This window comes from Sabethes cyaneus, chromosome 2 (assembly GCF_943734655.1).
Source record: "Sabethes cyaneus chromosome 2, idSabCyanKW18_F2, whole genome shotgun sequence".
NCBI classification, from domain to species: domain Eukaryota; kingdom Metazoa; phylum Arthropoda; class Insecta; order Diptera; family Culicidae; genus Sabethes; species Sabethes cyaneus.
Window position 1 is genome coordinate 96,559,392 of NC_071354.1, and position 27,915 is coordinate 96,587,306.

A 27,915-nucleotide genomic window follows, 5' to 3' on the forward strand; every position below is an offset into this window, starting at 1 on the left:
TACGGTCAGTGAGAAAGTCGAAATAATGATAAATTCTGTGATATTTGAGAAAATTATTGAAAAAAAGTATCGCAAGGTTGAAAAAGTCAAAGAAGAATGTGTCAGGGGTTGATTCTACATTTCATAAAAAAGACATTTCTGTCGAACCCAAACCGATAATTTATAGTGGCCGTACAGAACAAAATGGGTTACAGCGTTCTAGCAGCAAAAGTTCAAAACTAATTTTTATGGCATGCCAAAGGCACTACCAATCTTCGTTGCGTCACTCTAGTAGTGCAAATTGAAAGCATAGGATAGATTTGACTTATTAGCTAGCGATCTTTCGATAAGCTCAAAGTTTATTTGCAACCTAAGGATATGTATCAAGGTCCAGTGAAACATAAAACGCCATGCATTGCTAGACTTGCGAAGAGTTCATGTGGAAGCTATCCTACTAGTATTACGTCGATGCCTCAAATCCAATTTTGCTATCGGCGAGCACTGCAATGATACTGACTTGATACTTCCATAAGCTCAGAAAACTGGTTTAATCATTTTTTCCACTAAGATATTTGTGGGTAGATTACACTTTCTAACGGCAGGCAGCATTTGGTCGAGGATGATCTCTAAGTGATCACGACAACCGAGCTGTGAAACTGTTTTAGAATGTTCGAAGCAACCTGTTCAAATTCAAATCTTAACTGGATCTTGCCTGAAGGTTCGCCGTTTACTAAATTAATGTTGTTAGAGTAAACTGCTGCATCTCACAGAGCGCACCCACTGCACCACATTTTATTTATTACAGTGACTGCTGCATCTTGATTACAGTGTACACCATTCTCCGATCGCCAACATTATGAAAAATGCCTATAATTTGACCCTCTTGAAAGATGATCTACTAAAGTGAAAATGAAAGGGAACCTCGTTGGATTGAATATAAATGTTTTTCAATAAAATTAAACTGCGAAGAAGTAAATTGAACCACATTAACTACGCCAACGACTACATTATAGGAATCATGTCGTACTTAGAACTGGTAAGTAAAAAAAAACTTCGCAAAAGCTCTTAACAGACGAGCTACTCCTAATCGAACTCGTAACACACTTTTTACGGACAAACTGACAAACAATGTGTTTGCATCACACATTATAACTTCACACTGTGCGTGCTGTGAATATCAATCAAGAATAGGGCCATGCATTAGGGCATAAAGCCTCAACAAAGCATATTTCTTCTTTGTTGGGAACTCTAATGAACCTCCTTTCCTCGCTTCCTGCACATGAGAACTCAAGCCGCAAAGGGCGAAACCGCGCACAAAACCAAGCCGGCTAATCGGTTTATGAAATAATAATTGCAAAACAATTATTCCACATCCGCGCCTCCTGCATGTTCAAAGATGCTTAACTTTCGTTGTTCCGTTGGAAAACGTATCACTGCAGTTCTTCCTTGGCTCCTGCAGATATGGAACATCCCTTTCCGGGCTACTGCTAACCGGAAGCATTTCACTTACTCCCTTCGGCTGCGACCAGTAGAAACACTGAATTCCTTCTTTCCTAGTCGTCTAGAATGAAAATCATCAGAGCGTGATAGCAAAACGGGCGAACAAACGGCAGTAGACGAAGGGGTACCTAATTATCCATTTGTCCATTTGTTGTCGGTTGGCATAATTGCAACAACCACGTGCGTCAATTTACTATGGCTACAAGCTGGGATGCGAAAAATTATCGGTTCAATTGTAATGCAAATCACTATTAAAAAGTACTGGTTCCATGCGAGCACAGAAAAAAATGTTTCGGTTGTGGCCTGGAAGTAGCTAAGATTGCACTGAAAGCGTCAACGCTTCACGTTAACAATCAGCCGACGTTCCGTAAATTTATAGATTAATAAATCATACACGCCGCAAGGCAGTTACATTGTCTACCAATCAACCCCGTACCAGGTGCTGAATGAGTGGGTCAGCTTGGTATTTTTATCGCAGCGCTGTTTGTTTTAGCAATAAATGACTGATGACGACAGCCGTTGTCATTGCTGTCCAAAGCCAGAATGATATAAAAGCAATTAAAAGTAGATAAGAATCATTAATTGATTTCCATGTAACTTCAAAGTGCTTTTGCATTTCCGTATGTCCGGAAACTGTTGTTCCGCAGACTTCAAAGTGAACATTTTTAAGATATGAAATGGCAAGAAAATGCGGAAACGTATTTATTTTCTGGTGTTCGATTTCAAATCAAAATTCAATTCACCAAAATTGATTTCCTAAACAGGTTTATTAACTATAACATAGTAGGAGATGAGTATGACTGAAATTGTCATAACTCATAACTAATATAATATTATAGGAAAAAAAATCAAAAGCGGGTTTAATCTACTCTATAGTACGACGAATTTTTCACAATTTTCAATTTTTCTGTAGATGGTAGAAGAGAAAATAACATCGTATAGACTCAAACTTACATGGTACATACCGTCTACTACGAAAATTATTTTTTTAGAAGCGCTACAAATCGCGGCATATTGGTAGTCACAACACGAATTCTCACGAATAAAGCTCAAAGTTGCTATTTGTTAGCTTATATGATGCACTAATTGTGCACAAAAACTAAATAAAAAAAATGAGTTCATGTTAATGAGCTGCACAGAACTTTGCACACCCATTTTTTCCTACTCTAAAAGTGAAATGACTTTCCGGTCGTGTAAAAAGCAAGCGATGATATAATTGATTAAACTTACCTAAACAATAGGTAAACGTCCCTTCTTTAAAATGACATTGATTACAAATGGTTATGTTGTTTGTTTACATTGCGTTATGACAGTCAAAAGCGCTGTGCGCAAAAGTGTTGCAAGTATCCCCAGGCGTTGCAAGTATCCCTGGATGACGGTACTTCCTTGTTCGGCTCACTAGGCGCGGATGCCAGTTAGGTACTTCCTTGATTATTTTTCCATGCACTGCGACGAGTTTTTGCGAGTATGTATTTATTCGCGATTGTATCCCTCACTCGTCATTGCACCAGCGATGTCAGATCTACGGATTTTTGTGTATGCTTAAATTTGGGACCCACTCTTTTACTCGAGATCAGAGAAACTGTCCAGTCTAAACATTTACATAATATAAAGATTACATGAAGTATTCTTTGTTTGAAGTCTGCTGCTCTTTTCTAAACTCACAGAAATTGAGAAAATTGAAGGGTCCCAAATTTAAGCATGCAAAAAATCCGCAGATCTGACATCGCTGCATTGCACACCAGCAAACAATACCTGTTCAATCGCGAGAGCCCGCACTCTTACCCTCGTGTGTAAGCAATGGCGCAATGCAGTGCAGAATACAGCATACACCCGGGCAACATTACAATAGATCAATAATGTTGTGGTCAAAGTAAAAGCCCATACAAAAAAAAAGCAATGGCGTAAAATCTAGAAGAAAAGAATAAGTAAAGCATAATCTGCATATATAGGGTACGGGTGGGTATTTCCAGCCCATTAAACGGTAGCCTGAACAATATTCAGGAACTACGTTGAAACTATATTTATTCGAGCCAAGATTTTTATACCAGTTAATAGAATAATATTTACTGAATATCGGCGTGTATTTTGGTCTTAATAAAACGGTACTGAATTTGAGTTATAGTCGCGAGAAATGATGAAGTCGCTGCGGCTAAATTGAGCCCATTTTCTATAGTGGTGTCTGTGTTTTTTAAATCCGACAGGCCGAAATAGCTAGCACAGCGATTAAATGCTTTTCAAAAACAGATCAAAAGAGACAAGAAAAGAGTGTAGCCAAAAAAGGTAATGTATGCCGAAATTAGTAGCGTGATGGGAATACCCTCCCGTACCCTACATCCTAGTGTGCCGCTCGCGTTCACGAGCATTTACATTGACTTGCCTCGGGAGCGAGCGTTGCAGACAGACGCTACAAGGCTGTGCGCTCGTGAGCATATAGGTTGCAGAATGTATATGCACACAGCATCTGCGGCTGTTTTTCGTACACTTTCGTACAACGTGTACCCCGTTGGATGCTATGCTTCTCACACTCAATCGAGAAAGAGTAGATCGTTTGCTCCTCGCTCGACTTGCAACAATGAAATCATCTCATCGAAACTCAGTACGAGCAGCATTCTCGTGCAAAGTATTGAACAACGTTGTCTTGTCCGACTTGTATAGTGGTCACTACTCGTATAAGGCAGGGCTGCATAGTATCACCGCTGCTGTTGAAATACGAGTTTGAACTATTGACAATAGGCTAAATCGCCGATTTTCCTAGAATGCAATGCCATGGCCATAGTGGCTAACCGTCAGCAGTGGAGAGCTCTGATTTCATCCCTTTGTTCTGCGGACCAACGCACATCTGCTATATAAGAGCCTTATTCCGTCTGTAAATTTGCTTGTGTTTAAGATAGCAAAGTACCTCTCAAAGTACCTCTTCTTTCGTTCTGTCATTGGAAGACATAGCCTTCATCTGTCGACTAATGATAACGGTCTGAGGCTCATAAATTTCGTCGCGTTCAGAGGAATGACCATCTGTTTAGCACCTACTTTCTACGTCTGAATATTCGAAAACACACCTGAAGGCATCCAAATGGCTTTCAAATCGATCATGTCTTGATTGACGATCGACACTTTTCGGACATCATCGATGTACAGTCTTTTTGGGGTCTTTTTGGGGACTCTGACCACTATATCGTCATGTGTAAGAATCGCGCAAGATTATCGAACGCGACGAAGGCTCGCACTGAAAGGACGCTTCAACATCCAGTGGTTGACAGCAGAAGGCGGGGCAGCGAAATACGCCAGATAGCTTGATGCTAGCTTAATAAGACGCAAAACAGCAGGAAGAAAGAGAAGATATAAGTGGGCTGTGGAGGAACCTCCATAGTGCCATCGAAACAACTGCGAGAGAGGTGGTAGACACTACGGGGATAGACAACGTAACTGCTGGTTCGACGCTAAATGCCAAAGTGTGACATATGAGAAGGACCGGGCCAGAAGTCGTATGCTCTTTAATGCTACACGTCAGAACAGAGAAAGGATATAAAAAAGCTAGAGCTGCGGGAAACCGAACCCACCGTCTAGAAAAACGCGAATACGAGGATCACGTGCTCGCCAGTGCAGAGGAGTTTCGCCAGTAACGACACACGGAGTTTCTATCAAATAGTAAGGTGCAGGAATTTTAGCATGCCTGTGATGTGCGTTGATAGCGCTGGCAACCAGCTTACTGACAAAATGGTGGTAGCAGCCAGGTGGCAGTAGTACTCCTAAACGCCGTTGAGATAAACGTGGAGTAGATATACACGAAGATCAGCAGAAACAGGATACGAGATGTGAGCGAAGGCGAAGCTGTGGAGCCACCAACACAGAAGGAGGTTGAGAAGGCAATCGGTGAGCTGCAAAATGGTAAGACTGCTAGGACGGACGGTATCCCGGTTGAACTTCTAAAAACGGGGAGCGAGCGACTGTACGAAGCAATCCACCGGATCATTATCAGAATCTGGAATGAAGAACTAATGCAGGAGGAGTGGTTGTATGGCCTCATTTGCCTTTGCCAAGGACATCGACTCGAATGTAAAAGCTATCGAGGCATAACCACAGAGAACAGACTACCAGGTTATTGACGAGAAGTGTTTAAAAGGCTTTTATGTAATCAACGAGTAATCCTACGATGGAGCAACCCTCGAGTTGTAAGTGGCAAACTAAAACTTGATGTCGCTGCCATCGCTACTATGTAACTCCAGCACAAAGTAATATTGGTAAAGGTGCATGCATATTTTTTATGCGTTTGGCAAACTATTTCCGTAGTGCGCCACCGGCAGATTTTACACACAAAAAATCGATTACTGTCTTCGAGCCTGTTATCTGTTCTCTGTGAAATAACATTACTCAATTCTGCCTATTCTGCTAATTTTTCTGACAAGGGGTTCTCCCGTATCCTCCTATTGCAAACTGAGACCGTTGGCGGAGTCCTTCGTCAGCGAGTACCAAGCTGGTTTTCGAGACTCACTTCACGACGGATGAAATGTTTACCCTGTTTCAGTTACTAGAGTTCAGTTGCAAGTTCCGGGAGTACACCTTGCAGGCTCATCATTTGTTAGTGGATTCAGATAATGCTAAAATATGATTTTCCGACGAAATCAGTTACGCTAATTCGTGCGCCACTAGATCAGATCTCAGCCGCTTTCTTGACGTTGGATGAATTGAAGCAAGGCGAAGCACTCTCTAACCTTCTATACAACGTTGTCTTGGAAGGTGCAATACGAAGAGCTAACATGGAAAGGAATGGAATTATCATCACGCAATCTCACATGCTACTTGGTTTTACGGATGACGTCGATATCATCGGAATCAACCGTAAAGCAGCGGAAGAGGCATTTAGAGATTGTAAATTGAAAGCAGTTAGATTGGGACTTACCATTAACTCCACCAAAACGAACTACATGGTTGCCAGCAGAACGTGGTAGGCTGAGGTGGGCTGAGCACGTGGCCAGAATGCTCGAAGAAAGAGTAGCAAGAACTATTTTCAACAGAGAACCAGGAAGAAGTCGTAGACTTCTGGGCAGACCTAGCACCCGATGGATATGCGCTGTCGAGGACGATGCACGTTCAGTTGGTGTTCGAGGAGATTGGAGGACCACAATTCGTTCGGTGCAGGATCAATAACGGACCGTCGCCGCTAATGTAAAGTAAGTAAGTACAGGATCGAAAATTTTAATGCAGCACGAGCCACCCCGGTTCTAAGCTCCTTGAAGAAGAAGAACAAGAGGAAGAAGAAGAAGTAGAAAAGAAGGACTGGACCCGAAGAACATCACTAATTCAGACATTGCTTGCACCGGAGCCTCAACAACAAGATTTATTCACGTTTTGCGAATCACCCAAGATGAAAGTTTCAAACGATATGTATTCTAAATGAAATCCGAATGTTTATACACATTATTCGGTTTGAGAATTTCGGAAGAAATTTGAATGGCAATTCCGTTCGGATGTTTTCATATTCCCTATTTCCTAAAACTGAAAAAAGTAATATGATGATATTTTTCGGCTATATTTCGTTTTTTCTTATTCGTCTTTCTCAAGTGGTGTATAGTCAAAGTCAGAATAGTTTTCTCTGAATGCCTGCCAACAAAACAAAAGAAAAGTTTGTTTCTATTGAAACAAACTTATTGATTGTTTAGTTTTCAAAACAAAACTACTTGAAAATCGTAAAAGTTGATTCTACAGTCGGTGTCAACAGCGACCAACTTCCTCTAGTTTTACAAAATGTTATTCCTTTTTATACACATTCGTGTCACATTTTTACGCGAAGAATAGATTGCATGACTTCTATATGAATCACATACAAACGCCTTTTTTGCAATCCTGATTTCTTATAAAAAATCATTTTTGTAACACATTTGATTATGTTGTTATGACATCTGAAGGCCAAACCGCAGTTTTAAAATTTTCTGTATTACACCCAAAACTTGTGAATTTTTAGGAAAATTTATATAAGATTACTTTTAATTTAAAACCAACCCATCGACATCTCTATATCGAACTGCAGTAAACGTCAGCGACAGCATGTCCGGGGCTCAAAATTTGACAGCGGGCCCAAATCAGACTGCTGGCAGTTGAGTGAAACGCAGTGCTGACATGCTATCTCATTTTCGCACACACGAGATGTTGGCGGCGAAAACATGGTTGTCTGCCGATGGGGTGTTTAAAACGGATAATGCAATAGGACACCGCGTCTAGTTTTTGATAATAAATAACAGAAGTTGGCGCTAGTGTCTCATCATGCGCCATGCGTGAGAGTATACTTGAAACTATCAATGTTTCCCTGTTGAATACAACAGATGTCGTTACTTTGTAACGCATATTGGATATATTGGTAAAAGCTCAATTTTGCGCGACAATAAATTTACTCAGCACAGTAACTACTCTCTCATGCATCTCAGTTTTTTTTTGCGTTTATCGCTAATCGCAATATAACGTTTGACACCTGAACCAATAAATAGTTGGTAAACATTGTTCTTATTTATTGCGTTCATGTTGCGAAATTTAATATTTTCGAATTGAAATGTCGCAAACATATTTAGCTCCCGGCTCTCGTACGGTATCAAATCACTTTTCCGGGCTCACGGACGAATGGTGGTAAGATCCTTTGGAGAGGTATAGGAAAATTTTGTTTTTTTTTATCAATATTAGGCAAAATTCATGAAAATTAAGTATAAAAGAGTAACTGTACCACTAATAAAATGTGATTAGTGATTGTTTTTCAGGTAGGTAAAAATAGATATTTGAGAAATTTTGATTTTACTACCACTAGAAAAGCGCCATCTCTTGAAAAGCAACAGTTCGTGTGGTGTCGTATTGGAATCAAGTCAAAAAGTTTCACCATTTTTAAATAATATGAAAAACATATCGCAAAAAGAATAAGAATAATTTTGTAAATCTGAAAAAATATTGATTGAAACCAGAAAATATAATTTCAATCAGACCCAGTAGCAAAAACACAAGCCATTCATAGTTTGAACGAAAAGCTTTTTAAAGGCGGTAACAGTAATGCAAAAATTGCAAGATGAATGGTCTGTCCAAAGCTAAACTGACTCATTAGTATTAACAGAGAGGAAAAAAATCATGCAACAAAAAACCAATCGATCAACTACAATTGCAAAGCAATTGATACACGCTACTTTTCGCCTTAACAAACATAGACTCAATCAATCAATGAACAGGAGACCCATTACGGGCCGTAGTTGGACAACCAAACATAGACCGTTAATCAAACAGCTTCAGGTGTTATTCTAACAATGCGTCATTGTAACGGAAACGGAAAATCGTAAAGTTTAACTACCCATAAACTTCGCTTTTATTTAAATAAAGCTCAAAGATCACTATCTGTCTAGAGCTAGAGAACATAAAGTCAATCCATGCTGCAGTCTACACATGCAGTTTAAGATAGCGCATACATCAGAGCGTCTTTTAACGCAAATTAAGCTTAATTATACTATTCGTCTTCCGTTGAAAGTAATCAAATGGTCTGTAATAGAGTAGCTTTTACACAGCGTGAAAAATAACTTTACAGTATACAATATAACCCTATAGACAGGACACAACACTTCTCCACTTCGCCAACCGGTTTCGGGTAGATGTTACCCATCATCGGGGTTATGTTCAACTTAACTTCTACCCGAAACCGGTTGGCGAATAAGGTAAATTATTTGCATGTTATAAGTACAATAAGTGTTGTGTCCTGTCCATAAAGATAGATTTGTTAGTTAGTTAATTTGAAGGTTTATCTGATTGCAGATTCCAGAATTATCAAACAGCTAATTTAAACTTGACTAATTACCCGAGACTAACTCAAAAACTTCATTCTTCGTCTTCATCGACTAACCGGAAACGCAGCAAACGAATGCCAATCAACTGCTAAACGAAGAGCTCTTGCGATAGCTAATCTTATTTTTTCTTAATGTAACGTAATGACGATGTCATCAATCAGTCGCTCACGCGAACCGGTGTGTAGCCTTTTCAAGAGGTTTGTTGTTCGTATTGTCACACTTCGATACAGATTGATTTAACGTAACAAAAAAATAAGGGAATGATGATTACGAACAAACGAGAGCATTATGTCTGGCCCGTTTTTCGCTACGCTCCTTTTTTGGCAATGTTGGTCCCAGTTCAAAACACTGGCTGACCCTTGCAAACAACATCTTTCAAATAGTGCTTAATGGTTTGGGCATCAGTATCAACGCAGTTAAACTGTCCAGCACAATCCGGACGATGATTCAACCGCGAAGGACGACCTGTGCCAATGGTACTGTCTGTGAACTTGGTTCGTGGTTTTGAAATGTGAACGATAGGTGAAGTAACTGGATGTCAGTTAGGATTGAAACCATTGTTCAGCTCATATAGCATTACACATTAAGTTGATGGCCAAACCTTAGATGCATGCGTCTTACTTTCAATGCAAAACAATCATCATCATCATGGAAAAGTAAAACAGCAATTGTTTACTACCTTGAATCAAATATCACATCGCTTTATTTGAGAAAATACGCAATCAAATGAGCTAATGTATCCAAGTCGCCTTTCGTCACATGCTTTTCAGCATGTCCGCACAGTCGAAACTCACTTGAAATACTAATTAGCCATATCGATTCTACAAAGTATTGAGAATAACGCATAAAATTTTAACGTCTAAATTGCAAAGGCTTTATTCTGATTCCTTTCAAACCGAGTTAACTATAAAGCAATTCAAGGTGAAATGACTTTGAACAGTTCAATCTAACCCTCTAGCGGGCAATATCATAAACACGATGAGATCAACCTAAGGATTTTTTTATAAAAATAAAACTACTCAAAAGAAGGTAATTTTTAATGTCTAACGCTAAACCAAGTTTGTAATTCTAAAATAAAACATGTAGGTAAGTTTCTCACAGAAAAATTTTGAGCTCAATCATTTTATTCAAAAGTAAAAAAGAGAATATTCACCCATTAATTTATTTCGCAATTTTCCTGAATTCTGGTTTTTGACAATTGATAACTCTTGGTGCAGGGTCAGAATGTAGTAAAATTAATATCAAAATGTCAAGTCAAAATGTTCGGAACACATTTTTCATATTGCCCATTCGAAACAAATTTCTACAAACGGCCTTACCCGTTAGAGGGTTATAGCTCTTTAACATGAATGACACTTTCAACATATTTTCAGTGAAGGAACATGTTTTACACGAATCAAATGGCCATTACGACAGAAAACTACTTTTCGAAAAGCGGCAGTGTCTGCTAATCTGCTTTCACATAAAAGGTTATCACCCTTATTCTCGTTTTCGTTCGAATTGTATTGGTTCGAAAATATGGCCGATTTGACGATTTGCATTCTTGTTTTTGTTTTCGTATGAATCAATTCGAGTGTTTGAAAGTCCTTTTCTTCTGTTCTTTCGAATATGAGTACGTCTAAGAAGAAATTTTAGACAATCGATCAAACTTTATGAAAAAATACACGACGAATTTCGCACCAACTCGACCACTAACTGCACAATGGGTCAAAATGAGCTCGTAATCCCAGTTAATTGAAGCCGCTGGTACGTAATCTTACAAGATACCTATTTCTATGTAAAGAAATGCAAGGAATCGATTGGTGATGGTCTCATCTTGTGCAGAACTTGGGAAAAGGTCCATTTTGCCTTGTTATCCTGAAATATCATGCTGAAAGCTAATTAAACAGATTAAAAACTTATTTACCGTCGGTGAAATGAACTCAAAGAGCTTTCAAATGTTGTCAAAACATCAGAAAAATTAAATCCCATTCATTCTGTATTGTGCGAAATGCAAGAATATTGCCCATTTTGCCCAATTCACACCTAAATATCATAGTAAAACCTAACTAAAGCGATTAAAACTAATTCCAAGCCCGGGGAATAAACTCGAATAGCACCAATTCATTTGCAAAACATCAGGAGGGTTGAATGTTATCGATTTCGTGCCGTGATGAATTCAAAAATGGTTCAAAAACAGACACTGAAGAAGCCTGCAAGTCGTCACGAATAAATATAGGGGAGTGTCGTCGTGGTTGGGCCACGTTTTGGAATTCGCCCATAACTTTCGTTTCAAAAGGAATTTTGGAAATCTAAATACATCGTTGTAAAGTTCTAAGAATAAGCTATACTTCCGGAAGGTTTTGAACTGATTGCTTGAAAAATAAAAAAGTTATAGCCATTTACGTGAAGTCAAAAAATGTTGTCATAGTCTGGCCATGTTGTACAGGTTGGGCCACCGCAGAAAATCTAAGACCTACGTATTTAAATTCTATGTAGAAACATAGAAAAAATGAATTCCGTGAACAACAGCTCATACAGGTACAAATACCCTGTTTTTAATTGCATTTTTGCGAAATTTTGGCGATCTTGTAAAATCCATATTGCTACAATCGCCTTTTCCGAAGTGTAGAACTACAATGAAAAAACAATAAAAATCTAAGTTTTTATCGTATTAATTTGGCATTATTTCATCACATTTTACGTGACTGACATTCTCTAGCGATTATTGCGCTTCTGCGCTTAAAATTATAGTGGCCCAACCATGACTACTCAAGTGGCCCAATCTTTACAAATAGCGCTTTTCTAGTATTTCCCCTTAGCCTTCCCAAACACCTTACTGGAGGGGATTTTGGGGATCGTGTGTAGCACAACACACTTCATACATTTGCAAAATTTATCTCGATAATTGTATTTCATGAATCATTTCTTGAAGAAAAGTTCAATGCGCCTGGAAAACTTTTTTTGTAAGATTTAGTTACTGAATTCAGTACGGGTGTTTTGAATACACTATTGAAACCTACAATATTGTAAAAAGTTAGTTATCGCAGTAAGAAGTTTTACAATGGTTATATCATAGATACCATGAGTTACGAAACTGTAAAATCGTGATGGCCCGACCATAACAGTGGCCCGACGATAACGACAATAGATAGTAGAATTTAATTGGAATAGTTTTCTTTTTATTTAAATTCAGAAATGGTCCATTTTGCCGGTTTCTTTCCTATATCCACAAAAACACGTTCATTCTCGTAAAAATGTGTAATTTTTCAACGATGGTGTCTGTAGAGAAGTTTAACATTAAAATGAAGTGTATCTTCTTACACTATAAGAGTTACAATAAGTTTTTTCTTCAGGAAAATTGTAGAACACACTAAAATGGGCAATTTTGCTGAATATGGTAACTAGATATCATTTACTAGTTGCGAGATATAATAACACTAGTTAACAGCATTTATGAACTCAGTAAGCTGAAGGTAATTTTTAATGTAAAATTGGCTCTTGAATCCGAAAATGAGGTCAGAAAAATTTAAAGCAGTACACGCACTAAAGTTGAAATTTTGCTTAAAGAAAGAAAGTGCTTGTACATAAATACAAATTTCTCTGGCTACCATGCACCAATGTAAACTCTTTTTGTCATATTAAAGATGAGAAAATTTGCTATCGATTAGTTGAACTTCACTTTTCTGTCAGAATGCAGTAGTACTGTTAATATTTGAGAATTTGTTCACAACACAACAAAACAGAATGCATTTTTTGGAATAATTTAAAGTACGTCTTAAAGAAATCAGGGGGTTAATGGTAACAATCGGTTGAAAATTGTGCAAGTTATGACCATTTTACTAAAACAGTAATGTTGGCGCATTTTAATATCATGCTCATGCATACTTCCTCTTACTTGTCCAAATGCAACAAATACCTCTCTCTCTTATACATACACACATACAATACTTGTGTATTTCATGTATTTTCTCAGCTAACTCAAAAAAAAATTGGAAGCGTGTGATTGAATTTAACAGTAACAGTAACAGTAGTTGCAAGAATTTTTCAGACAGCAGACAAGAAACCGAGATTCATCCCAAGCAACAATGTGAGTTTTATTGTAATCTACAAAAAACAGACAAAAACGAAAAAAAAAATTTTCGGCCGATTTTCGGAAATTCCGCTGTTTGAATTTCCATTTCTATTTCATGTTAGAAGCATTTACTCAACTCGTACACTCATTTTTCAAGTTTTTCAGGCTGTAGAGCCCACAGACAATTGATTTCATTAAAAAAATAACTCATATCCTACATATTACTTTTTTGCCCCCTGATTTTTCAAGCCAATTTCCAAGGGGGGGGGGGGGGGTGACAAAAACTTTTAAAATGATTTGCAATGGCCTAATTGGTTTAATAATGACACTTAAAAATCAACTCAAATAACTTTGCGTCCAAATTTTTTATTACTTTCAACTGTTCTGCAAAGTTATTCAATATGTTAAAATACACATTTTTTCTCAAGATTGGTTTTATATAATAAATAATTTGGATCGAGTATTAATCGCTTTAATTAAGGTATTTATGGATGGATTGGGCAAAATGGACTATTCTTGTATTCCGCACAATAACGAATGAATGGGATTTGATTCTTTTGATGTTTTGACTACATTTAGTAGCTATTTGAATCCATTTCACGGACGACAAACAAGTTTTTTACTGTTTAATTAGCTTTTACCATGATTTTGAGGATAATAGGGCAAAATGGACATCCTCCCAGGGTCTGCACAAGATGGTACTATCACCAATCGATTTCTTGCATTTTTTACACAGGAATAGGTATCTTGTAAGATTCCAAACTAGTGGCTTCAATTAATTGGGATTACGAGCTCCATTGTGCACTGGTTGGCTTGAACCTTTCGCAAATAACACCCATCGATTGAAAAATGTTCTACACGTTGACCCAAATGAAGAAAAATATTGATTCTTGAGGTGGCACTATTGAAAAATTAAAAATAATGAAGCATTGTTCAACTGGAAATTCTCGCTTCATGGTTCGGTGGAAAAGACAACGTTTAACGGCAGTTTTAACGTGTTTTTAGATAAAAAGTTGCAGAATTTTCTCGTCCCGACAGGTCTCTGCTAAGAAGTACGCCAGAAAAAAGTGACAAAATCTGCTCGTCCCAACAGATGGAAGACGTACGACGATTAATCCGACGAACTGCATTACAGCTGTAGTATTCGGTTGTAACATAATTCTATTTGTTAAGCACATGTTATTATTTCATTAGAAGTGTAATGAAAAGAGAAGGTATTCGCTATGACGGCACCGCACGACCTCTTTTCCACTTACAGAACTGCCCGTAGCTGAATGCGTGAAAATTATTTCCGACATATTTCTCTTTTGCACTCGCTATTCTGCTTCACGCATACTCGAAACTAATGTAGGTGTCTCCACTGCGGCACCGTCATAGCGAATTGTGCTGTGGCAATGAAGTACTGCTGATAAAATGGAATTGAATTGACAAAATGTGTTTAACGTTGGAGAAGGGTTGGTAATAAAAACAATCCTTGTAACAATCCTTCTGTAAGGCAACAGGATAGCAATGTTGTAAATCAAGCGAAAAGCAAACGATGCCTACTCTCGCGCGTGCGAGTTTGGGAAGTATACCACCCAACACCTACGCCACTGGACGCAATCATACGACAAACAGCTGCCGTTGCAGTGTGCAGGCATTCTGCTATCTGCAGACTCGTTAACGCACAGACTCGTTGCGTCTTTCTGTACAGCACACTCACGAGGCAAACAACTCATAAGCATCTAGCTGCCCATGAGGGCTAGCGGCATAGTGGAATACAGATTTTGCATTACTTTTTCTTTTTTTCTTCATCTTACACCCTCTTTTCTTGCGCGGGGTCACGAAAAGATTTTGAATACTAATAGCATTGCCAATTATGAATGGATTTTCATGGTTTGGATACCGATGGACTCATAATAGATGTAGCAATTATGTGATTGATTTCTGCTATAGCTTTTTTTTCCCGAATGAGTAAAAACTAACGAAAAGTTTCAAGGTCAAATATCTCCATACATTTTCTACGTGATCGTCTTGCTTCACAGGCAGGGACGACAGTTAAACACACCACCTGTTTACTGTGATTTCGATTACTTTATTTTTAGGAAAAAGCAACTAGATTCCCTCGTCCCAACAGGTCAAAGATTCTTTGCGACATTCAGACTTTTACTAATTTGATATCTGTGCTTGAAAAGTACGTATCGTAGTTGTACGACAATTATATTTCAAATCAATCTGTCACATTGAATATATGCTATATATCAACTAATTTTGAGGAAATTGACGAATCTGAACCAGTGGTAAATGATAATCCGGAGTATTAATTAATTTTTTTTCGATCAACCGTAAGTTGTGCGTCCAATAACAAATATTTTATGTTTTAAGCAAAATCCTTAAGCCAGCTAACATTCGTCAACAGCATACCAGTTTCAAGCAAAATGCGATAGCGTCGCCCATCACGAATATGTGCGATTGTGGCTCGATAGTTTAACTCTTAGTGGTACTACATACTCTCTCTAAGAAACCCATAAAATGACATAACGAGCACTGGCATTTAGGGAATTTAAGCTTTACTTCACCCATAAAATGTATAGAAATGCTTCAGAGGATTTATCACAATATAGTAAGTTATTAATTAATCTAACAAACATTTACAACATGTCAAGCATTGTCGAAATGTGTACCTGCATTCGTACCTCGTTCGTTCCACTAGGCGCTCGGTTTAAATGGATTGAAGTTCCTAAACGATGAAAAGCCAATTTCATGAGAATAAAAGCACTTTCAAAAATTCACTCACAACCATTATCGTTTAACACCGCACAAAATCAATTTGTCAGTGACTGCCAGCATAACAGCAAAACATTAACAGCTGTCTTTTACACTTATTCTTGGGAACGTAATCGGTCTCAACTTTGCTCCATTATTCCTACAACATAAACCCTTTTCCAACCTGCTGTTTCCACGGTGGCACCACTTTTAACGACCAAGTGTTCATAATGTTAATCATCGCCATCATCATCAATGTGTTTCCAACCGAAACAAATAATTATGAATCTGCGATCAGAGACCTGCGGGGTACGATTATTACCAATCAGCCGGCGCCGCCGCCGTCAAGTAACCAACCACCCACCCAACACTGCGGCTCGAAGCTGCTGAACCTGCACAAAAATCGCCTCCGTGGCCCGTTGGCGATCGGACGACGATCGCGATCGCACACGCGCCATCCGTGTTGATTCGTTCTATCATCTTCACCTGTTGTTGCCTGTAGGTCGCTGTCACGACGGATGCCAGCACCGCGCCGCGCTGCTGTCAATGATGATTGCAGTGCAATGATGCTGCGCGACGGCCTGCGTTGCTGCGACGATGATGATCTGCAGAATTTGATGGTTCTCCGAGCCAGTGCCTTGGAAGTTGGCGTCAACGGTGCCGCATTATGGAAGAGTGGTGAACGGTTTGTAAAATGCTCTTACCGCCGAGAGGGCTTCTTTTTGCCTATGGTGAACCGAGCGCGCAAAATCTTTGATCGGTCGTCATCCGGGTGTTAGAACCGATAGTGTGTTTGTATAAAACAGCAAACTCATCTTTTCCCAGCATTAGTCGGTTCGATCATCTCATTCTCAGCACAACCAAATAATTATCCCTATGTGTAGTGTTTGCAATTCGTGACTGATATAGTTGTGGGTTTTCGAAATTTGAGGGTTTTCGTTGTGCAAAATTGGACCGGAACTATCTTGTAGTGCAGACGGGATTGTGAAGATCGTGAGTGATGATACGTAAAACGGTTAGTGTCTTTTGGTGTTTTTTCGATAGCGGATAATTTTAACCCTGTGTTCTTTGGATTTGTTTCACTTGTGCAAACCATATTAGATCCTGTTGTGTGCCCTCGTAGGCAGTGCTCTACCAGCCCGATTAGATAACTTATATGGAGCGCCGGCGCCAGCGGGTGCTAGTCTTGGCGGTGGAGGGGACGGAAACTTTCTGAATACACCACGCCAGGATGGTCAATACGATAGGGCTCCGTCAAATCAGTATCTCCCTCCCACCGGTCAGGATAGCAATCAGGCGGGTTATCCTTCGGTGGCTCCAATAGGCGGTGGTGGTCAGACACAAAGTCAGTTTGGATACAACCCTCAACAGCAACCGCAGCAGCAGCCTCATCGTGGTTCCCAGTCTCAGCAGCCGTTCGGAGGTTTCGGTGGTGGCCAAACCAGACCAGGTGCATACCAAGGAGGATATCAAGGACCACAAACCACACCGATTCCAATTCTACGATACGAAAACGTCAACAATGGCGATGGAAGCTATCGTTTCAAGTGAGTAATAGTGAACAATTGCACGAACTAATACTGGACAATTTCAATATTTAAATGATAAAGGTCGACTAATTACTTAATCCGGCTGACTAAGCATTGCGGATGTTGGAAACTTGAATTGATAAATGCTGAGATTGTGTCAGCAGCAATTAAGGGAAGATCTGTCAGGAAAATCATTACCGCTTTGAATGACCATCGCCATCAGTACTTCGCTTCAACTTCAAAGCAAAATATTAAATCTCAATGGCAGGTTTCTTCTGTTTATGCGTTGTAGTCACTCCCGGTCATTCCAGAATTCAAAACTTTTAAATGTTTAAAATTTAAATTTTCTTTTGCAAGTGATCATGAAGGCTAGTTGTATAATTTCGGTTTTATATTTTATATTATTGGATTTACTTTTAAAAACTGCATAAAACACTAAGTATTTGGCATCAATACTTACAAGTTCGAGACCTAACTGATTTAATTTCCTTAGCAATACTTGTACCGTGTTGAATGTTCTTAGCTGCATATTAGTCGTCTTCAAATATCGCATAATTTGGTGCAGAGAGTCCCAGAATTTTACCAAAGAATACACGATTTTTCCAGAAAACTTGTTTTTAGAATTTTTAGAATTTGCCATACAAAAATTTATGGAACAGTTTTACAAGAGAATATTTTTTCTTGTTTTCTGAGAATATTTGCTTATATTTTTATTACCTAGGTACAAGCTACCTACTTGGATCAAAAGATATTAATTTTAAAAGTAGGTAGCGTAGATGTACCAGTAATAGGGTACATGATCCAATAGTTGTAGTAGCACCTATAGTTGCGCTAATATTCATTGTTAATCCATATTTTCGTCACCGTAGCATTTAAGACAACACAATTACGTTCTTCCTATAATACAAGTTCGTGGAAGTATTGGTAGTTATACTACACCATTTAAAATTAAAGCCTCATTTGCTAAAATACTAAACACTTCTATAAGCACAGCTGGAAGAAGCTCATTTCTATAGTTGAGCTACTCCTTGTTTTCACCTAGCAACCTAGCAACGTAAGCGAAATAACACAATTAAATTATTAGCCAAATCAACTAGAGAAACATTACCGCAACTATTGGTACAGTCTAATTGAATCGGTAAATTCATTTTTTTCATTTTTTTTTTTTCTTTTTTCTCAAGCTGTGTGTAGTTTACAAAGCTCAAAAGTTATAAAAGTCTTTGCCAAACTTCTACCAATAAAACAAACAAAAGTTTGTTCCAAAACGTTATGTAGTTTCTGAGAGGTACATAAAGTTTAAAAGTCGTGGTTTTACAGGAGCGGCTTTTTATTCCGGCGTGGTTGTTCCATACCGCATTGGAATGCTTATGTGTTCAATCGTTTTCCGACCACTTCCCGTGGTCGGATCATTACACAATTAGCAACAAAATAAACGGAAAAGACTGCAGAATTTAGTCGTTTATGTCCCTTTAATAGGGTGCGCGCCTTGTGCACCCAGCTAGCTCCGAGGTACGATGCTGGCCTAATAAGCCAGTCGTCGTATGTTCGAATCTCGACTGAGCGGTGCCGCTACAGAGTTAATAGGATCTTTGCCTGTACTCTAATAACCGGTTGCGAAGTCTGTCGATAAAGAAAGGGTTAAGTTCTGAAGGACGTTTATACCCAAGACTTTATTTTGCTTTTGCCTTGTGCATATATGAAAATAGATAGACCTATCAAATATGCAGATTAAAAATGAACTAATCCTAAGGCCTAATCTGAACGAGGTGTCATTTACATTAGCGGGAGTTCACGGTAGTCTAACTGGAACGTTTAACATATTAGTTATTTAATAAAATACATTTATTATACTAGACTTACCAACAGTTCTAGAAATCATGTAATGCTCTATCTGAAATCATCTAGAACACTTTCTAGAAAATATTTTATGAGCTGGTGGTCGAAAATATGGTTTTTAATCAATGTTTCAACGTTTTTTATGGTTTTTGGTACTTGCGACACTAAGAAGGGCGTAACTCAAATTTCCAGCGTATAGGAGGATTTTAAAAATTTCTCCAGAAATGCAGTACAACCTCACGAATCAACTGATGGGGTCCGATTTTATGGGGATTTTTTTATAACAACGGTCTAGGGCAGCACCGTGAGGTAGATAGTAACTACAAAAATCCTTATGATTATTATGTGCCACATATAAACACAATCCGCCCAGAAGTACACATGAAAATTATATGCATATGAATAGTAAGTGCAAATTTTAAAGGTAAATTTGAAAAACACGTAAATGGTAACTGTTTGGCACATAAAGTTCATTTACTGAGCACATGGAAAAAATCTATGTGTGAAACACATAGAAACTATACGAAAAGTTTTCTCAGTGTACTTTAACTTTGAAAATGTATACTTATCTCTTGCCAAATCGACATGATCAGCATCCTACAGGAAAGAACAAACACTAAACAGTTCACTCGCGCAAACTATATCAATAAATACTTTGATTTAACACTCAATTCGGCAACACTGTGCGGTGGCCTAAAAATACGACAATGCACGGTGATCTAAAAGAGCGAAAAGTGAAACTAGCATCTCTAGCTTTCACGTTAGCAATATAATGTCTTCGGAGCTATTGTTCATTCATACGAATCCTCATAATTCCCTATAATTTTATTTACTTATTTACTTTTTTAATAGAGCTTCCAACCGGTAGTTGGTTTTCGCCTCAATTCCCCATAATCTGAAAGTGTCAAAATTCTTTAGAAGATTTGTGAACCACCCTAAAGAATCAAAATATAAAATTTTTGAAGGTTAAGATTTGATTATTAACCTAAAATTAATTACCAAAAAGCAAAGCTGTGGGCTTAAATGTCTTTCTAAGACTTGACCCTTCTTTATCGATACACTTCGCGTCCGGCTATTAGAGTACAGGACAGTTACGGGGCTAGTGCAAAAATCCTACTGACTCTATCTAATTAATGACCAAAAATTGGTTTCAAAAATATTATTTTCAACTGATTTAATGTACGATTTGCCTTTTGACCAAGGTTTATATGGAAGTGTGCCACTATGCGCCGTCAAGGTGGATTTTTCGGTTTCAATTATTCGTGTCAAGTCGTACAGATAGGCCCACGTCTGTTAGACGCGCAAAAAACACAAAACTCGCTCCAATGTTGCTCTGATTAGCCAATTTGTTCGGAAAAGCGTGTTTGTACATCATATGCCATAGCTTTTCTCGATCGACTGTATCGTATGCCACTTTGAAATCAACAAATGTGTGGCACTTTATATTCCCGAAAATTTAGTTCAAACTCCCATGAAGCCCACTTGATAATTTCCTACGTAACTTTGTGCTACTGCCGGGGCTCTTTCAACTTTGGAGGTTATTACAGCAATCTTGCCAGTTACCCTTTTTGTAGATGGAATAAACAACGTCTTGCATCCACTCCTCCGGTACCGTCTCCTCCTCCCAGAGCTCGAAAATAACCCGTATCTGTAAAGTTCTGCTGGTAGACGATCCTTACTGGCGGCTTAGTGTTAGTGTTTAGCAACCCGATTTCTCTTGGTCCTCCCTCAAGTGTTGGAACACTACTGTCTTGCATGTGCATTCCTAGATAACTTGCATTCCGCCTCCTTGTGTAATTTCGCCATTAAAGTGTTGATAGAAAAACTGCCTCCACCTGTGGACAATCTTATGCTCGTTCGTGATCAAATTCTGTCCCTCCTTTCCACACATGCTTAATTTCGACGTATAGCCCTTACGAAATCGGTTTAGAGCTTAGATCATTTAGAAATGGGGCATTTTCGAATGCGTGAATTTATTTGACCATTCTTTCAATGGAAATACTTTCATGAAACAAAGGTAGGGTGATTTATGTATTTTGGATAAGCGTTACGCCTACTCTATTTTGGACATTTTCCATATGATTTTGCCGTAAAAGTCCTAAATAGAGTACGCGTAACGCCTGTCCAAAATATATAAATCACCCTAATTAATGTCATATTTTATGATAAAGCTGAAACATACCCTTCAACGATATTTCTATCACTTTGCTGTTGATACCGGTCATTATCAATCACATCTTTTTTAATCACGGTCTTCACCAGCAGCCGGTTCCTCGAATTCTTCATCTGACCAATATTACTGGTAACTGCTCCCTCCATCGTCAATTTTCACTTCATTTTTGCTTAATACTTCTCTATTGGACGGACCTGTGGATAATTTACTGGGCTCTACTCTTTTGCGAAGAACTGGACTCTATTGTTGTTGTACCATTGCATTCTAGCACGTTCTTGCTATAATGAGAGCTGGATAATTCTAGCTAAAACGTATCTGGACCATCATGGGGCTTAATATCGGGTAAATCCCGTTTGTTGAGACCCTCACGTTTGTATACTTCCGAATCCATAATCTTATCCATCACAAAAACACTAATTTTCTTACCACAGGAACAAATTCCTCGCCAACTCATGACTTTTTTCGCGAACATATCCATGAAAACCAATATGAATCTGCTACGAAACACTACTCTGCTACGTCATTAAATCGTAATATAAAACTGGTCACTACTAATGTACCGATTCAACCAGGATGTATGTCTGAAATTCTATAAAAAAGATTACTTTCCAATACAATTCTACTTACTTTACTTTACTTTACTTTTTCGGCGACAATCCGCTTATCGAATCAATGCCGAATTCAGGAGCCATCTCCACATTACTCGGTCTTGGGCTGCTATTCTCCAGTCGCCCATAACACCCGCTGTTCTAGCATCCTCGTCAACAGCGCTCATCCAACGGGTACGGGGTCTGCCTCGAAGTCGTCGGCCTCTGTCGGGTTCTCTGCTAAATATTGTTTTCGCTGATCTCTCATCCGGCATCCTTGCTACGTGGCCAGCCCACTGTAGCCTGCCGTATTTTAGTCGCTTCACAATATCCGCATCTTTGTACACTTGGTATATTTCATGATTCATGCGCCTGCGCCACACTCCTTCGTCTAATATGCCGCCAAGAATTGATCGCAGGATCTTACGCTCGAAAACGCCAAGAGCTCGTCGGTCGCTCTCTTTCAACGTCCACGCTTCGTGGCCGTAAAGTACCACCGGGAGAATTAGCGTCTTATAGAGCGCGAGTTTTGTACGGAGTTGTAGGCTACGGGACCTCAGCTGGCTACGTAATCCGTAGAAGGCCCTGTTGGCAGCCGCTATCCGCCTTTTTACTTCACGGCTCACATCGTTGTCACATGTCACTAACGTACCAAGGTAAACAAATTCGTCGACCACTTTAAAAGTATCTCCATCTATCACCACCGCAGTTCCAACACCCGAAGGGCTACCACGCTCTCTACCAGCCACCATATACTTTGTTTTGGTAGAATTTATGATAAGCCCTATCCTCGCAGCTTCCTCTTTAAGATGCGTGTACGCTTCTTCCACAGCTCTACGGTTAACACCGATGATATCGATGTCATCCGCGAACCCTAGGAGCATATGAGATTTCGTGATGAATAGCACCTTCCAATGCAATGTTGAACCTTGCTTCAAACCATCCAACGTCACAAACGAGTCCGAAGTCTCGCCCGCTATCCTGACGCTTGATTTTGAACCATCAAGGGTAGCACGTATCAGCCTAATCAGTTTTGTTGGAAAACCATGTTCAAGCAAACAATTCTACTATCTATATTTATTCTTGACAGATACGTATTTCGCCTACGACTTGCAGGCTGCCTCAGTGTCTGTTTTTGAACTAGTATCTGTCACGAATAAATATAAATAGTAGAATTTTGTTTTCTTTTTTATTTAATTTCAAGTCTCGTATTCTGCTAAGATGCTCCAAAAACTTCAGTCAGGATGTATGTTCAAACGTTCCGCGCAAAAATTGAGCATAATACCGGAAGAAACTGAATACGTCATTAGCGCCACCTCGCGACAGAATTTTACTTCAAAATATTCAGAATAGAATATTTTGATGTAAAATATTCAATTCTGAATAGAATATTTTACATCAAACCGGCGTAGTGGTTAGCATTCACACCTCTCACGCTGAGGACCCGCGTTCAAATCCCAACCCCACAGAAGTCTCGAATGACCCAAGCTGGTTTTTTTTTTTCATGTGTGGACTCATTACTGCGACCAGTATAGTTGATCTATTGTAATATCGCCCGGGTGTTTGCTGTATGACCTGCACTACATTTCTTTTTTGCTATAATCGCTATTGAGTGAGCGATATGCTTATTAAATTTTATGCGTGACCCAAGCTGGTTATAGTGATAATCCAAAAAAAAAGAATGGTCTCGACTATTTCTGGCCTGAATTTTGAATAGGTCATAACTGCAAATGAAAAAAATTAAAAACAAATCGAGCACCAATGCCACGTAGTGACCAAATTCTGAGCCAAACTATTAGCCATAGGTTTTATCTGTCCCAAGACCATGTTCACTGCAGATCTTGTCTGTCTGTTCAATTTTTCCGTGAGCAAGAACGATTTACACAAAGAGAATGCATAAATATAAGACAAAAAAGTTGATTATTCTCGCATTAACGCCACATTGCGAGCAAATCCTGTAAAATGTCACACGTAACCTTGAAGATCTCGTGTACGCGTATATTTTTGTAGAAGGAAGCATCATTCTAGGTAGTAAGGATTTCGTGATATAAACGTCACAAATCTGAAAAAAATACGATTTCCGACTTTTTTTTACGAAAATCCCTTCTTGTCTTCCTTCTTGTTGCCATTCGATTCTGAAACAAAAATTCGGAAATCCGTTATATTTTTGCAGATACAAGGCAGTGTGATTTTTGGAGTCAAATTATGGTCCCAATGTACAGACAACGTAAGTTTTTCAATAAAATAATTTCAAAACGTAAGTTTTAGAAATTTTTTGATCAAATAACTTTTATAATAAAAGATCTCCGGAAGACACACCTAGACGCGAAAGAAGTAGATAAATTCTTTAAAAAATAAAAAAAGTTAAAGCTTCTCAAAGTGGCCTGAGGTCAAATTGACCCCAAGGTACAGACAAAGGGTTAATGATATTCGATTAAACTACACAAATATCAGCCCTTGATGCAAAGCAAAGTATATTTCACACATTTACCGAAAACATATTGCTCTGTTCAGCTACTATGGACGTGTGGTGTGGCGATGTAGGTAAAGTTGTGTTAGTGCCATGAAGAAATTTCGAAATGGTGTTGGTGGAATTGAAAATCGGCTAACCTTCATCGTGGCGTAGATCTACGAAAATGAACCACTTTGTTGGGTGCGGTTGGTTTTGGTAATTTGTGGTCCGATACTGATTTTTTGCTACTATCGTAAAAAATGTCTTCTTCTTCCACACCTCTTTATATTTCATTGCAGAGGGTCCACTAGTGGTAACATTGTTTGCGTTGTTAACCATATAATGGTCGTCACACTTGATGAAAGTGTCGGAACCAAGGCTTTAGTAATCGAATGTAACTAAAATTTTATACACTATAATGTGGGTTGTGTTCTGTACTTCTCATATTCCGAGGAATACAAGCCAATAAACACTTAATTCGTACGAGTCGGCTGCTTTTCTTTCTTCTTGTGTGAACTCCTTACTGTGGTCAATACTGTTGTTCTATTGTGATATCGCCCGCAAATTTGTTGCATTTCTTTTTGCTATAATCGTTATTGAGTGAGCGATTATTTTTTTGCGTGCTTGTGTGTATTCAGTTTACTCTTCCTTCAAAGAGCTTGCGCTACTTGCTTCTCCAATTACAGCCATCCCTGGCTAGGAACCCATTACGTTCCTCTGACCAGTATATTCAACTAAAACAATGACTTTTGCACTGTGAAAGTAATATAGAATTCAGCATGAAGGAACGATAATTAGAGACCTGAGCATGAACCCACTCTAAAGTCACTTGACATCGAATGGCCTTGATTCTAATAAGATTCGATCCCACTACCACTCGCTTGTCGAAGCTTTGACTTGAGACTTCAGATCGTTTCTAGTTTTCCTCGGTCACTACGAGGAATAATCCACATATTGAAACCAAAAATTGCATTGAACTCTTCTTAGCAAAAGAACAAAAGAGGTATTCAATCTTTAGTAAAATATCCTTGACATATTTCATTTTAAACGGTAGTTTTTTACAATCGACAAAGGGAACGATAGAAGAAAGTAATGAAACAAAGGCCAGGGAGGAAAGCTGGGTTCTAATCGGTTATATTTGGTTCCGGTTCCAAAAGTTTTCTTAATGCCTGACCTCATTATAAAGATCAAGACAAGAAAAACACAAGGCTGTTCTATCATAAAAATCAAGAAATATTCCAATGAATCTTTTGTTTTCCTTATTAAAAAATACATCTTTCTGTCTTAGTTTCGTCTAGTTTTTTTTTCAGCTTGATTTTTATCAAAAAGCAATATAAGAAAATTTTATATAGCGAAGGTTTACTTAGCTGATTATCTCAATGTTTATTTCATTTTTCAAACAAAAATAGCCACATTCTTTATTATAAACCTCATCTACCAACTAGTTTATGCGTGATGTATTTTGATGCGGCAATCCATTTTCACTGCTGTCTCCATTCATATGCACTATTCTAAAAATGAAAATTACAAACGGCCAGTACGATTGAAAAACTGCTAACATCATTATTTTAATCGACGTATCCTAGCCATTACGAGCCATTATATTGGCGCTCAAACAGCTTGCTGCTTCACTCTAGCTAATTTATTCATTTAATTTGCTACACAATCGAAACTCATAATAACCAGAAATTCAATCAGACACATATTAGAAAATACAGCATAAGAATATACTTTGCACGCCTCCAAGTTTTCCTTTGCAGTATGCATTAAGAGTTTTATTACATATAGGTACAAGCAATTATTATTCTCAACACGTGAATCCATCGATCTCGGCTGTAATGAATCATAATCCTCGCTTGGAGCAAGCAGCAATATCGTACAACCAGAAAATCTGCATTCATGTGCAGCAGCAAGGCAACAATTGTGCCCGAGCTCGACCTCGACCTAGACCAGCAGTGCATCACTTTGCGCCGTCGTATTCAATCAAGATGATTGTACCACTGCTAATCATTTATTTCTATTTTAAAATGATTTGTTAATAGTCACTTAGTGGGCACTACCTTCAAGCAAGCTGTTTACTTAATTCCCTACCCCACCCACAGGATGAATGACTTGAAACTGCACGACTGAGGAATCACAATATCATTAAAGTACTAAATCTTCTTATTTCTTTACGTCAATCTTCTCCTCAGCTACGCAACCGGTAATGGAATCCAACACCAGGAAGAAGGCTACAACCGTAAGATTGGCCCCGAGCTGGGTGAACAGATTGTTAACGGTGGCTACTCGTACCCTGGTCCCGATGGTAAACTGTACAGCATACAGTACAAAGCTGATGCGGGCGGATTTCAACCTGTAGGAGATCATCTACCAACACCACCACCGCTACCGCGGGAGCTACAGGAGTAAGTTTCTGACATTTTCTTCTCTTTATAATACTTCTTTTTTTCCTTCGTGCATTCATAGAGCATACGACCTGCATGCAAAACTGTACGCCGAAGCTGCGGCCCGTCCGAAAAATCCTGCTTATCAGGGACCTCAAGGCTACGACCAGCAACAACCCGGTCAGCAGTATGGTGCTCCTCAGCCACAGTATCAAAGCCCAAGCTCGCAGTATGGAGCTCCACAGCAACAACAACCACAGCCGCAGTATCAGGCCCCTCAGCAGCCGCAAACCTCCCAAAACACTGCCAGTTCTGGTCAAGGTTACCCATCGGCACCATCCAACCAGTACCTGCCTCCATCAAATCGACAACAAGGCTTTAGCCCCAGCTCTGGATACCAGTATTGAGCTCACCGACCCCCAACAAACCCCCCACGAAAAACCAAACTAGGAAGAATACGATACAAAAGAATACCAAACTGCAAAACTGGAACATACGGCACACAATGGAGTAATTTGCAACGCGATGATGCGTTATCGGCGCAATAAATTACTGATGACCTACAGCAGCAAGCAAAAAAACCGCCTTGCTTCTGACCACATCGAAGGAGGAGAGGAGAATGCAAAGAACAATGGGACAAAGAATGCCAGCCCTACTGCTACCCACGTACGAACTGATGGACCTCTGTTCCGGCACATAAGAATGTAACAAGTGTAACATAAATTCTTCTCTTACCGACAATAAAGCGTTTGCGCCATGCAAACTCATGTGTAAGCTAATATAGTCGTTTGCTAATGAAAATGATGTTTGTTTGCAACCGAAATCTGTGTTTCGTTGTTTCGTCAACCGCAACTGCAGTGTGAATTTG

At 38.9% G+C, this 27,915-nt stretch overlaps 1 protein-coding gene across 1 annotated transcript; it reads left to right on the top strand.

The window, feature by feature from the left end:
- Positions 1-16,935: 16,935 nt before the first annotated feature.
- On the top strand, positions 16,936-27,817 carry LOC128737071 (pupal cuticle protein 20-like). The gene is made up of 4 exons (XM_053831624.1): positions 16,936-17,101; positions 17,188-17,633; positions 26,856-27,068; positions 27,130-27,817. The coding sequence occupies exons 1-4, from the start codon at positions 17,087-17,089 to the stop codon at positions 27,452-27,454; spliced, it is 999 nt and encodes a 332-aa protein (XP_053687599.1). The 5' UTR covers positions 16,936-17,086; the 3' UTR covers positions 27,455-27,817.
- Positions 27,818-27,915: the final 98 nt, after the last annotated feature.

What these genes read in the sequence shown, in the direction of transcription:
- LOC128737071 (XM_053831624.1), top strand. An exon ending in GATGGAAGCTATCGTTTCAA is followed by an intron (nt 17,634 to 26,855) that starts GTGAGTAATAGT and finishes TCTTCTCCTCAG; the next exon opens with CTACGCAACCGGTAATGGAA. An exon ending in CTACCGCGGGAGCTACAGGA is followed by an intron (nt 27,069 to 27,129) that starts GTAAGTTTCTGA and finishes GTGCATTCATAG; the next exon opens with AGCATACGACCTGCATGCAA.